The 13,829-nt window shown below is 46.9% G+C and overlaps 1 protein-coding gene across 2 annotated transcripts; it reads left to right on the top strand.

Moving 5' to 3' along the window:
* The first annotated feature begins 6,152 nt into the window (after window positions 1–6,152).
* Snrnp35 (small nuclear ribonucleoprotein U11/U12 subunit 35) lies at window positions 6,153–13,829 on the top strand. Of its 2 annotated transcripts, none has more exons than XM_087578944.1 (2): window positions 6,153–6,246; window positions 12,809–13,829. In XM_087578944.1, the coding sequence occupies exon 2, from the start codon at window positions 12,812–12,814 to the stop codon at window positions 13,544–13,546; it is 735 nt and encodes a 244-aa protein (XP_087435070.1). In that variant the 5' UTR covers window positions 6,153–6,246; window positions 12,809–12,811; the 3' UTR covers window positions 13,547–13,829.

The following is a 13,829-nucleotide window of genomic DNA, read 5'->3' as shown; positions in this document are numbered from 1 at the left end:
GAGGGAGGAGCCTCCCGTAGCTCCGCCCTTGGTGACGGGCGCGTGAGAAGCCTGGTTTCCATGGAGACAGGGGCGGACTTCCCGGGGGGTCATGGAAAGATGGTATTTTAAAAAAAAAAGCTCACAAGTTTTTTACTTTGCAAACTCGAGCTTTCCAGCTATCGAATTTGCATGGCAGGGGAGGGGAAATCCAGGTCTCTATTGAAGGGTATTTTTTTTAAAACTGTGTAGCAAATAACAACCGTGGAGTTTGGCATGAGCACCAGTTGGTAGAGCTTGGCAGCATAGGCCTCTACCACTGAGCTAGCTATCTCGTTGGCTACCCAGTTGTAGCTCTATACATGCGAGGGAGAAAGTGAACCGAGCCCGGTCTCCCCTGCACCATAAATGAACCTTGAAAACAGGCTGCTAAAAGCCGCGTATACATGACTTCCTTTCTTGGAAAGATACAAAACAGAGTTCTCAAGCAGGAAAGGAGTATCAGCTTCCTGTTAAGAAAAAGAGCAGCAGTTGGGCCGCTACAGAGGCTGACAATTCAAACACCTCCCTTCAGTGACATTTGTAAGAAGAAAAGGGCCTCAAGGCTAGGATCAGATCTTGAGGTGGAGGGAGAGCGTTATTAGAGAGCAATAAGTTCTAAACTAAGAACTGGGAAGTTCTTTTTTTTTTTTCTTTTCGGAGCTGGGGACCGAACCCAGGGCCTTGCGGTTGCTAGGCAAGCGCTCTACCACTGAGCTAAATCCCCAACCCCTGGGAAGTTCTTTAAAGCTTAGAGTGGAGCTCCCTTAAGAATGAAATAAGAACGGAGCGTTGCTGGTTATTTAATCCCACCTCTTGGGAAGCAGAAGCAGACAGAGATCTCTGTGAGTTCAAGGCCACCCTGATCTACAGAGTGGGCTCCTGGACAGAGAGACCAGAGAGTGTGTGCACATTTATTTGTATGCCCACATGTTTGGAGGCCAGAGGTTAATATCTTATGTCTTCCAACTGTTTGTTTGTTTTTGTTTTTGGTGTGAGAGATTTCTTTTTTATTTTTTTTATTTTTTATTTTTTTGATTGGTTGGTTGGTTTGGGTTTTGGTTTTTCCAGACGGTGTTTCACCATGTAATCCTGGCCGTCCTGGAACTCAACTCTGTTGACCAGGCTAACTTTGAACTCACAAAGATCCTCTTGCTTCCACCTCCTGAGTAATGCGATTAACGTTTATTTGGTTTGAAACAGGGTTTCCCTGTGTAGCCCTGGCTGTATGGGAACTCACCAGGTGAGGGTGATTCCAGGAGATTCTTCTGTCCCCTCCTACCTAGTTGTTGAAGCACTGCAATGTCCCACTGTATCTGGCTTTTTTTTTTTTTTTTTTTTTTTGGTTCTTTTTTTCGGAGCTGGGGACCGAACCCAGGGCCTTGCGCTTCCTAGGTAAGCGCTCTACCACTGAGCTAAATCCCCAGCCCCTGTATCTGGCTTTTTTGTGTGGGTTCCACATACGGAACTCAGGTCCCCATGCTTTATCTCCCCTTGGGTCATCTTCCTTTTTTTTTTTTTTTTCCGGAGCTGGGGACCGAACCCAGGGCCTTGTGCTTGCTAGCAAGCGCTCTACCACTGAGCTAAATCCCCAACCCCCCCTTGGGTCATCTTAATAGCGGTCTGCTTTCTTTATTTGTTCTTAAGACAGGGCCTGGGGTTGGAAAGACGGCTCAGCGGTTAAGAGCACTGACTGCTCTTCCAGAGGTCCAGAGTATAATTCCCAGCAACCACATGGTGGCTCACAACCATCTGTAATGGGATCCGATGCCCTCTTCTGGTGTGCCTGAAGGCAGCGACAGTGTGCTCATACACAAAATAAAGAAATAAATCTTTTAAAAATTATTTCAAAAAGGGGGGAGGACTTTCACTGCCTCTGGAGCTCTCTGATTCAGTTAGGCTGCCTGTTTCCACTTCCCTTGCTCTGAGATTACAGACATGCCTAGCTTTTATGTGGGTTCTGGGGATTAGACTCACTCCCATGTTTGCAGAACAAGTGCTTTACTGAGCCGTCTCCCAGTCATTACTGTATTCCCTTCAACCTTCCCAGATACCAAGACAGCCTGGAACTCTTCCAATTGATTGACCTTGCCAAAAAGCCTTGTCCTGATTTTTTTTTTCCCAGAAATTGACCCTCTGAAGTGTCTCAGCCTTCTGCCTCCCTCCCATATATCCTTTCATTACAGAGTAAAGGCAGTGAAATGATGCCTTCAAACCAAACTGGGACCGGGGACATGATGATAGGTAAAAGCATTTGCTTTGCACAAATTGACAGCCCAAGTTGGATCCTCAAAACTCATGTAAAGATCCTCGTGCAGGGGTACACATCAGGAGAAGCATCTGGAAGCTTCTATCCCAGCTGGCCTGTGGTACACAGCATAGCAGAAGAAATGAGACACTGCCTCCAAGAGGTGGGAGAGCAGAGGAGAACCAGCTATGACTTCCACATGCATACTGTGGCCCAGGCACACAAAGCAAAAATCAGTTACTTAAAGACACACATCTTTGACACTCTCTCTCTCTCTCTCTCTCTCCCTCCCTCCCTCCCCTCCCTTGGTCTGCGCGCGCGCGCGCGCACACACACACACACACACACACACACACACACACACACAAAAGAAAAAGACACACATCTTTAATCCAGGCACTAAGACAGACACACCCAGATCTAAGTTCTAGGCCAGGGTTATATGGAAAGATCCTGTCTCAAAAAAAAAAAAAAAAAAAAAAAGGCTGGGGATGGTGGTGGCACTTTTAATGTCAGCACTTGGGAGACAGAAGCAGGTGAATCTCTGTGAGTTCAAGGCCAGCCTGTGGTCTACAGAGTGAGGTTCCAGGATGGCCAGGGCTTGTTACACAAAGAAATCCTGCCTTGAAACAACCAAAAAACCAAACTAATTTTAAGGCAACCTTCCCTCTTGTACAGTCCACAGGACACCCATCTTGGGCATGTACCCTCCGTTCTCAGCCTGACCTCCTCTCTCCTCCCACATACTCTACTGGCCTTCAGAAAGTCAATAACATTGTTTTTTCTGTGTGTGGTTTTTTTTTTTTTTTCCTAAACCACTACTCTCCTGAAATAAGTTAAGACAGACGACAAAACAGAAGTAAGTGGGTGGAGAGGTCACACGTCATCAAAGTGGAACCGGAGACGTTTGGGGGCTGACACCCACAAACAGAAACGTTCCACCAGCACCTGGCCTGTGTGGGACATGAGCATGTTGTTCAGGTCACCTGTCACCATGTGACACTGATTTCTGGGTGAGTCCTTCAAGGTTATAGACGTTCTTTTATGCCAGAAAGCATCCAGGATTCTGGAGCAGTCCTAGACTAAGGAGTTCACCTTTAGTTACACTCTTAGGGGAAGGAGCCGGGGGTCGTGTGAGGAGGAGTGGTATCCCAGTTGTTAGTTTTGAATCTTTGTGCATCAGTAGTAACTGAGGTTTTGTTTGTTTGAAGACAAGAGGGGGCTGGAGGGATGGCTCAGCAGTTAAGAGCACTGACTGTTCTTCCAGGGGTCCTGAGTTCTAATTCCCAGCAACCACATGGTGGCTCACAACCATCTGGAATGAGATCTGATGCCCTCTGCTGGTGTGTCTGAAGATAGCGACAGTGTACTTGTATACATAAAATAAATAAAGGGGTTGGGGATTTGGCTCAGTGGTAGAGCGCTTACCTAGGAAGCGCAAGGTCCTGGGTTCGGTCCCCAACCCCGAAAAAAAAAAAAAATAAATACTTTAAAAAAAAAAGAAGAGGGGCTGGGGATTTAGCTCAGTGGTAGAGCGCTTACCTAGGAAGCGCAAGGCCCTGGGTTCGGTCCCCAGCTCCGAAAAAAAGAACCAAAAAAAAAAAAAAAAAAAAAGAAGGGCCTAGAACTCACTCTGTAGATGAGGCTGGTTTGAACTCAGAGATCTAGAGATCCACTTGCCTCAGCCTCCAGAATGATGGGATTAAAGGATTGTGCCACCATGATCCTCAATGTGTGTGTGTGTGTGTGTGTGTGTGTGTGTGTGTGTGTGTGTGTTTTAAATCTTTGTGATCTGTTCACTCATGGGAGGAGCCTAAAGGGAATTATGGGAAGGGACTCTAGCTCCCCACCCTCCTGGCCATCAGCTCTGCTCTACCACTGGCCCAGAACATGCCCTTCCTTAAGGAACTGTGGAGTGAGTGAAATGGGTTTACCTCAGGGATGTGAGACTTTTGCTGAGAGTGAGTATAACACTTGCAGAAAGATCAAATCTGGTGTCTTGGGGCACACCTGTAATCCCAGAATTCCAGGAGCTGAAATAACAGGCCAATCTGCACTCCATAGCTAAGAATTAGTCTCAAAGGGTAGAGAAATTGCTCAGTGGTTAAGAGCACTGACTGCTCTTCCAGAGGTCCTGAGTTCAAATCCCAGCAACCACATGATGGCTCACAACCATCTGTAATGGGACCTGATGCCCTCTTCTGGTATGTCTGAAGACAAATACAGTGTACTTGTTATATATATATATATATATATATATATATATATATGTGAATATGATATAATAAATATATAATATATATTAGATATAATAAATAAAATCTTAAAAAACAAAAAACGGGGTTGGGGATTTAGCTCAGCGGTAGACCGCTTGCCTAGCAAGCGCAAGGCCCTGGGTTCGATCCCCAGCTCCGAAAAAAAGAAAATAAAAAACAAAAAACAAGGGGGTTGGGGATTTGGCTCAGTGATAGAGCGCTTGCCTAGGAAGTGCAAGGCCCTGGGTTTGGTCCCCAGCTCCAAAAAAAAAAAAACAAAAAACAACAACAACAAAAAAAAAAAACAAAAAACAAAAAACAAGATCTGAGTCCTTCTTTTTAAAAAAAAAAGTAGTCTCAAAAAACTAACAAAACAATAAGGAGAGAAAATATAGCCAGCTTGGGCTATATGAGACCCTATCTCAAACAACCGTAACAGGGAAATTTAGGCTGGAGAAATTTCTCAATGACTCATTGTAGAAGTTAGGCCCTGGTTTTTCCTCCAAACCCCATAGGATTCGAACTAAAAACATATTTAGCCATACACCTAGGCTCTTCTCTGAGTAGAATCATAATGTAAGATAACCCATTTATTTTAATCAATTTAAAAATCTAAAGACAAGAGGGGAAAAAACCCTATGTGGTTACATATATTTGTACAATGAATATAGGTCTTTACAGTTCATTTGTGTTTCTTTGTATTATTATTATTTTCATTTTTCAGCAGGGTTTCTCTGTGTAGCTCTGGCTATCCTGGAACTCACTTTGTAGACCAGGCTGGACTCAAACTCAGGCATCATCCTTCTTGTGCCTCTCGAGTGCTGGGATTAAAGGCATGCGCCACCTCCCCCCAGTTAGGTTTTTTCTTGTTTTATGTATATCGGTGTTTTGCCTAAATAACACGTTTGCAATGTCTTGGGAGGCCAGAAGTCATTAATCCTCTGAAACTGAAGTTACAGACTTCAGTAACTGTGCTGGGTGGGAACCGAATCGGGTCTCTGGAAGAGCAGCCAGGGCGTTCAATCCCTGAACCATCTCTCCAGTTTGTTGACTGGGTGTCATGTGGCCTGTAAATGGCAATCCTCCTGCTTCAAACTCTCAAATGCCGAGATTACAGTCGTACTCATCTTGCCCTATACTAAAAGTGAAGTTACTAAATCTAGAGATTAGTAAATCTGTGGAAATTGTACGAAAAACTTCTCATTAACATCACTGGATTTTCTAGGAACCAATTCAATATAACCAGATTCGCAGGGTAAACTGGTTTTAGAAAACTAACTGCACATTCAGTAGTCTACCAACTATCAATTTAGTTTTTTTTTTTTTAATGTAAAAACAAAAAAAAAATCTCCTTATCCTCAAAATATACACTTCTGTATGTTGACTCATATAATCAATTTATTATTTTTAAGTAATGCAAAAGATGGAAGAAGGTCCCACACTTAGGACTCAGGATGCAGCCGAGTTTTTCTGAGTTCGAGGCCAGCCTAGTCTACGAAGAGAGTTCTAGGAGAGCCAAGGTTACATAGAGAAATCCTGTCTCTGACAGCACACGCGCGCGCGCACACACACAAACAAAAACACATTGCTCAACGGTCGTGGCGAATCTGCTGCTGCCAATAAAGAGTTCCAGTGGAGGTCGGAGTAAGGAATCTGCAGCCTCTGGCAAACGGGCGGTGGAAACTACTTTTGTCTCCCTGTGGAAAGAACCCAACTTTTGCTGAGGTGAGTGGAAGCTCGAAAGGGGCAGGGCCAACGCAAGAAGGCGGAGAGAGTCCCCAAACAGGCCTGGCAGGGCGCCACGTCCGCGCGTGGCCGACGCCATGTTGAAGCCTGGCAGAGGCCGGGAAGTGGGAGTGAGCCTGTGGGTTGGGTGGGAAGGCGGCGCGGGTGAGTGGTGGGGGAGCAGCCTTATCCTCGCGTAGCTGTAACCTGGGTACCGAGAGGCCAGCTTCACTCCGACAGTTCCGTCTTGGCTTCCTCAGCACCACTGCGCATGCCTGAAATGGTTTGGCAGTAGCTGTTTCTTTTTAGTTTGGTTTTCCGAATGAGCATTTGCCAGTTTCTCAAATTCCTGAGACTTCTACACTTAAGGTGAGGACTTTTTTTTTCTCCTTTTAAAAACGGATACATCACGTGTCCTGGGCCCGTCTCCAACTCATTAATTAATCAAGGTCGGGATTACAGACCTATGCCTGCCTGGGCTTCTTTAGGCCTAATCTCAAACAAACAAACAAACAAAAAGGAGCTATTAAGACACCTTTTGGGGCTGGGGTAGGCAGTGCTATCGCATGCCAGCCCTTTAATCCCAGCCCTTGGGAGGTAGAAGCAGATGGATCTCTGAGTTCAAGGCCAGCCTTCTCTACAGAGCCAGTTCCAGGGCTACAGGGTGAAATCGGGTCTCAAAAAAAAAAAAAAAAAAAAAAAAAAAAAAGGAAAGGAAAAGGGGGAAGGGGGTTGCAGGAGAGATGGCTCAGCAGTTAAGAGCACTGACTGCTCTTCCAGAGGTCCTGAGTTCAATTCCCAGCAACCACAGGATGGGTCACAACCATCTGTCATGAGATTTGATGCCATCTGCTGGTGTGTCTGTGTACACACGTACATAAAATAAATAAATAAATCTTAAGAAGAAAAGAAAAAGACCCGCCCACATCCCAAGAAAACGAGATGGGTTGGTTTGCACATACGTTGAGGAAGTAGAGGCAGGATGATCAAAAGTTGAGGATTCTTGACTACAGGTATGTCAGCCCAGAAAACTGGATTAATAGCTCTGACAAAGGCCCCACAGCTAGGCCAAGAAAGAAGACTCAATATCACATGGACAGGTGGTTATGCTTTTGCCACTGAGCATGCTCATGGGGTCATCTACAAGGAAAGAGAGCTTCTCACCTCAGAAGGAAAAACTGTCAACAGATAAGTATGAGATCCTAAGCCTCCTACAAGCAGTGTGACTGTCCTAGAAAATAGCAGCCATACACTTGCCCTGGACACCAAAAGGGAGACAGAACCATCCCTGGAGGAAACAACTGGGATTGGGCCGGGAGCAGCACTCCAGGTCACCAGTATCCTAATGGCCCAGCTGCTCCGGTGATGAAATGCACGTGGCCCGAGGTCCCAATTTACACCAACAAGGAACTACAGAGGATCTAAACCTGCACAAGCAGCCTCCAAGGAAAAGGGATTCTACAGGACCCGGATGGAAGGATTGTCCTCCCCTCAGACCTTGCTTGGCAGATGCACCAGAACGCCCACCTAGGGAGAAGAAAGGTTGAACACCTACTCTGAAGAGAGCACCTTAAAGTCTTTACGACTTAAGGACAAAAACAGTGGAAGCCAGGGCTTGGTGCCCCATCTGCAGTCTAGTCAAGGCTAAGCATGGAGGGAGCTCCAGATGGGGATCCAGGGAAAGAAACTAACCTAAAAAACCTGGAAGAGTGACTTTACAGAAATCAAGCCTGGGTCGTATGGGTACAGATACTTGCTGTTAGTAGATACCCTGTCAGGATGGACAGAGGCCTAGCCCACCAAATGTGGTAATGGCTAAGAAGCTGTTAGAAGACATCATCTTCAGATATACTCCCCCCCCGCCCCTGTACTCATGGGGTGAAACAATTGACCTGCTTTTCTCCCCCAGGTAACCCAAAAGTTAGTCAAGGCTGTGGGGACAAATTGGAAACTCCATTGTGTTTACTGACCCCAAAGTTCAGGTCAAATAGAGAGAATGAATTAGACCTTAAAGGAGACATTAACTAATGTCCCACCTAAAACCTGTTGACCCACATGCAGACCCTGACAACTACAGACCCGAGGCTGTTACCCACCCACAAAACCTGCTTAATTTAAGAGTTCAAAAACTTGCCTCACACACGCCCTGCTGCGCCCTAAACAACTGAGGGTCCGGACAGGTCTCCAGAGGGTTCCAACTACCAACACCTCGCATTTGCTCTGCTTGGAGATCAGACTTCAGGGAACACAAACCCTCCTCAAGCTCTTACCACCAAATGGATTCTTCCAGGCCCTGGGAGAAGCCCACGAGATTCAGGGAGAGAGGTACAGACTTTGACATTGACTGGTCCAGTCAATTGACTGTTAACCTAGACCTCTGTGTCCTGGCCTGATACATATGGAAGGGCCTGAGGCCAAGAGGTAAACCCTGTTTGTCATCTCAGGAACTGCAAATTGCTAGTGACTTGCAGGAAGAACTGCCAAGAGCTACAGTTCACAACCGTCCAACTCAATGCATGCCCACAAATGATTATGGGATTTAAGGTGATATAGGAAGCTTCTTTTGCCATAAATGGGGCACTGAGGTCAACACCCCATGAGTACATAATAATCGGGAATTTATCTAGATAGGCAGGATAGCAAGCCTGACTGCAGGGGATTGGTGGGCTCAACGTGAGGGAGATCCCATCTCCATCTCAATAATGGAGAAGGGATGAAAGTGTAGGGAATGCTTTCGTCCCTTTTGTGCCCATGGTCTATCATGGACACAATAGGAGATTTCCCTTCCAGACAAAAAAACAAATAGTCTTTTCTGAACACACACACACACTCACACACACACACCATATAGCTATAGGACCAGCCCCACTAGCAATGCCACTCCTTGCCTGTCCTGAAAACTACATCATCAGCCTCTGTTTCAGATCCCTTCTCCCTTTTTTTTTTTTTCGGAGCTGGGGACCGAACCCAGGGCCTTGCGCTTGCTAGGCAAGCACTCTACCACTAAGCTAAATCCCCAACCCCCCCTTCTCCCTTTTAAACTCAGTCTCACTTCCAGTCTTCACACCTCTCTCTAGGGCCTTTGACATATCTGCCCTGTTTAGATTGCGCTTGAACTTTACCTTTAACTCCACCACTAACCTCACCTGAGAAGATTGTTGGCTCTTCCTGGAACTGAGGTCACCATTCCATACTGGTTGTGCTAACATGGAAAATTTGTTGATACCCCCAAGAAAGGCCACCAAAGTGTTCATAGGAAAGGTCCCAGTTCTAACCCTTCAAGCAGTGACTGGAAAGGGACTGTGTGTGAGAGAAAAAGGGAGAAGACTAAATAGCTTCCTTCACTTTATTTGCAATCGTACACTTACCGTAGAAGTCAGAAACTCCTACATTGTGCTCCTAAATGAAACTTGATTTGCAGGCACCTTGAGCGTAACCCCTTAAAATCCATCTACAGGTACTCCAGAATTCCAGCTTGTGTGTTTTGGTTACCCATTCCCTTTATTACCTTTTTTTTTTTAAGTTTATTTTTAATATATGTGACTACACTGTTTGCTGTCTATAGACACATCAGAAGAGGGCATCCAATCCCATTACAGATGGCTGTGAGCCACCATGTGATTGCTAGGAGTTGAACTCAAGACCTCTGGAAGAGCAGTCAGGACTCTTAACCACTGAGTCATAGCTCCAGCGCTCTATTACCTTACTATGATGGTATTCATGGTGTCAACTCGACTAAATCTAGAATGAACTAGAATCCAGAAATGGAGGGCACATCTATGATCCAGATCTTTCTTTTTTAAGATTTATTTATTATATATAATTACACTAGCTGTCTTCACCAGAAGAGGGCATCAGATCTCATTACAGATGGTCATGAGCCACCATGTGGTTGCTGGGATTTGAACTCAGGACCTCTGGAAGAGCAGTCAGTGCTCTTAACCGCCAAGCCATCTCTCCAGCCCTATGATCCAGATCTTGATGCTGGAAGACACAGGTTTCTGACCTGTATCTTGGCATGGAGATCTTGAGGTATAGTGGCTATGAAAAGCTTACGCCCAGGCAAGATAGTGCATTCCTTTAATCCCAGGTGACTAAGGCAAGCAGATCTCTAAGTTCAAGGTCAGCCTGGGATAAAGCAAGTCCTAGGTCCAGGTTTGGTGGTACAAGCCTTTAAACTGGGCCACACCTTCTGCTGGAGGCCTACGTAAGGAAACTGGAAGAGGAAGATTCACTCTTTTTTGTCTGCTTCATTTACTTGCCAGCACGTCTGTTGGAACCTAGTTCTAGCTTATACAGAAGAGCAGCCGAAACAACCAGCTCTTAGGACCGAGCAACTGCTATGTTCTTGGACTTCCCCTTCACAGCTGCCCATTGCTGGGTTAGATGGAAGACTGTAGGCCATTACAATAATTTCTATTAATGCATAGAGACCTTCCATAAGCTCTGTGACTCTAGAGGACCCTGACTAATACACTTTATCTATATGGAGATGGCTTTGGTCACCACAGGAAAAGATGAGAATTTGCCTCAGCAGTCCTCCTTACAATGCTAGCGAGGTCTGGCATGGTTGCAGGAATTGGCTCTGGTGCTATAGCCCTCGTCAGAGCAACTCAAACCCTTCAGGTCTTATACAGCCTTGACACAGATCTAGCTCACTTAGAAAGTCTGTCCGTCGCTTAGAACAGTCGTTAGACTCATTAGCTGAAGTAGTACTAGAAAATAGAAGGGGACTAGACTTCCGCTTCCTGGAATGGGGGAAGCAATGCTGTTCTACACCACCAACTCAGGCATTATCACAGCCTGGCTGTGATCCTCCAGAGGTTAGAGGAGAGCGCTGAACTCAGACGACAGATTCAAAGCTGGACAAATCGTCGCTTTTCCGGTCCACCAGGCTGACTGCACTGATAACGGTCCTCACCTGTGGATCTTATGTGGTAATGCACTAGTCAAATCTGTGTGAGAGCACACCTCCACAGTCCAGGTTATGGTCCTACTGTCTCAGTGTGAACATCTCAACCCCGTCACCCAGAAGATGGGCCTATGATTTGGCCCATGGTATGATTTCAAGGCGAATGAGAGGACAACAGAAACGCCATGTTAGGACCAGGCCTGACTTCAAAGGAAGGTCATCTGTTCCAGGAACGGACCATAACTTCCCCACGCCCAAGTGCTCAATCCCAGAAACTAGGCATAAGTCACCAGCTCCAGGAACAAGGCCATAAAACCCCTATCCAAAGAACAGCCTGGAGACACTCACAGGAATGGGAAATATCTGTGGCCATCTGTGCAGGGCAGCCTTATATGGTTTGGGTATCTCATCCTATGGTTAAATGTTCATGACACAGGAATGCAGTTCCTGATCACCTGGACTCAAGGCAATCCAAAACCAACCCATTGGGCTGGGGAGATGGCCTAGTGGTTAAGAGCACTGACTGCCCTTCCAGAGGTCCTGAGTTCAATTCCCAGCAACCACATGGTAGCTCACAACCATCTGTAATGAGATCTGGTGCCCTCCTCTGGTATGTCTGAAGACAGCTATAGTGTACTTATATATAATAATAAATAAATCTTTAAAAAAAATAACCCATGTAACATCCGTGGCACCTACCAATGAGGTTTTAGATTGCCTAATCCTAGCTAAAATTCCCCCAGTTCCCTAATAAAGGATGGTGTGCCTTTGAATGGCATTTCATTTTTGTAAGCTGCTGACCCCTACAGGCAGGCTTCTTGCTTTCTTGAAATGAAAACTCTTGCCAATTGCATCTGTGAGTGGCCTCTGTGAGGCACTTTTGGACTTAACAGTCTGCATGTTTGTGTGTGCACATGCCTGGTGTTCAAAGAAGCCAGAAAAGGGCTTCAGATTCCCTGGGACTGGAATAATTGAGGGTTATGAGCCATCCAGGTGGGTGGTGGGAACCGTACCTGGGTCCTCTGCAGGAGCAGCCAGTCCTCTTAACTAATGAGTCGTCTTTCCAGCCCCTAGCTCGCTGGGTTTTGAGTCAGGTAGCCTAGACTGGTCTCAAACTTGTGGCAACTCTCCTGTCTCAGCCTCCTGGGTGCTGAGTCTACATGTGCACATTAGCATGGCCAGGAATAAATATCATTCCAAGGACATGTTAGGAAAGGAGTTGCCCCCAGTGTTTCTCACACTCCTGGTTGTAACAGGATTCCAGCATTGGCTTCACAGGGTTAGTGGGCGGTCAAAGCTTTCTAGAGTCTGCATTAACTGTGTCAATAGGAATGAGCTACAGCAGGGCACAGGCATTCTCATGTCCAGCATGAATGGGGCACCCTGTTGGGAGCTGTGAAGAGAGCCTCTGATCTTGAGCCCACTGCCCTCTACATGAGCAGTGAGGTTAGTTGGTGGCACACTCCTGTAATGTCAGCACTAAGGGTGAGGCAGGAGGATTTGGAGTTCAGGGCCAGCTTGGGACTATAAAGGAAGCCCTACGTTTGTGAGGCGCACCTTCCACAAAAGGGGGTGCACGGCACTGCTTTCCAGAGCTGAGGTGAGGGTGGGGAAGCGTGGGGGCTCCCTAACTTTCTGTTACTGTTGTAGAACATGAGCGACTGGATGCCCATTGCCAAGGAATATGACCCGCTTAAAGCTGGCAGCATCGATGGTACAGATGAAGACCCACATGACCGGGCTGTGTGGAGGGCCATGCTGGCCCGCTATGTCCCCAACAAAGGAGTCACCGGAGACCCTCTCCTTACCCTGTTTGTAGCACGACTGAACTTGCAGACCAAAGAGGAGAAGTTAAAGGAAGTCTTCTCCCGATATGGAGACATCCGACGGCTACGGCTGGTTCGGGACCTGGTGACAGGCTTCTCCAAGGGCTATGCCTTCATTGAGTACAAGGAGGAGAGGGCCCTGCTGAAGGCCTACAGAGATGCTGATGGACTGGTCATTGACCAGCATGAGATATTTGTGGACTATGAGCTAGAGAGGACCCTCCGTGGCTGGATCCCTCGGCGTCTGGGTGGTGGGTTGGGTGGGAAAAAGGAATCTGGGCAACTGAGGTTTGGTGGCCGGGATCGACCTTTCCGAAAACCCATCAACTTGCCAGTTGTCAAGAATGAGCCGCATAGAGAAGGGAAAAGGGAAAGGAGGGAGCGATCTCGATCCAGGGACAGACACTGGGATCCCAGGCCCAGGGAACGGGACCATGATAGGGGCCGAGAGAAGCACTGGCAAGACAGGGCCAGGGTGTGGCCTGAGAATGATTGGGAAAGAGAGAGGGAGTTCAGGGACGAGAGGGCCAAAACCAGGGACAAGAGGGACAGAAGTAAGTAGAGCCAGCAGCAGGCAGTGGAGGCCCACGCAGAGGGTAGGGGCTGAAGCCACCAGGCCTCTGTCAGGCTGGGGCCATTCCTTTTGCAGTACTGGGGATTGAGCTGGAGAGCACAGGCATGCCAGGCAAGCACTCCAACCACAGCCACGTAGGATGAGAGGGAGAAACAACTGTATCTGTCACCCACTCAAGTGGAAATAGAAAGTGTTCACATGCCGTCATCCCAGCACTCGGGAGTTGGAGGCAGGAGTATGAAAGAGGATAATAAAGAATCTATGACTAGAA

The sequence above is a fragment of the Rattus norvegicus genome, chromosome 12 (assembly GCF_021556685.1).
Source record: "Rattus norvegicus strain SHRSP/BbbUtx chromosome 12, alternate assembly SHRSP_T2T, whole genome shotgun sequence".
Lineage (NCBI taxonomy): Eukaryota > Metazoa > Chordata > Mammalia > Rodentia > Muridae > Rattus > Rattus norvegicus.
The sequence above is the reverse complement of the archived record's forward strand: the minus strand, read 5'-3'. Positions and strand labels throughout refer to the sequence as shown.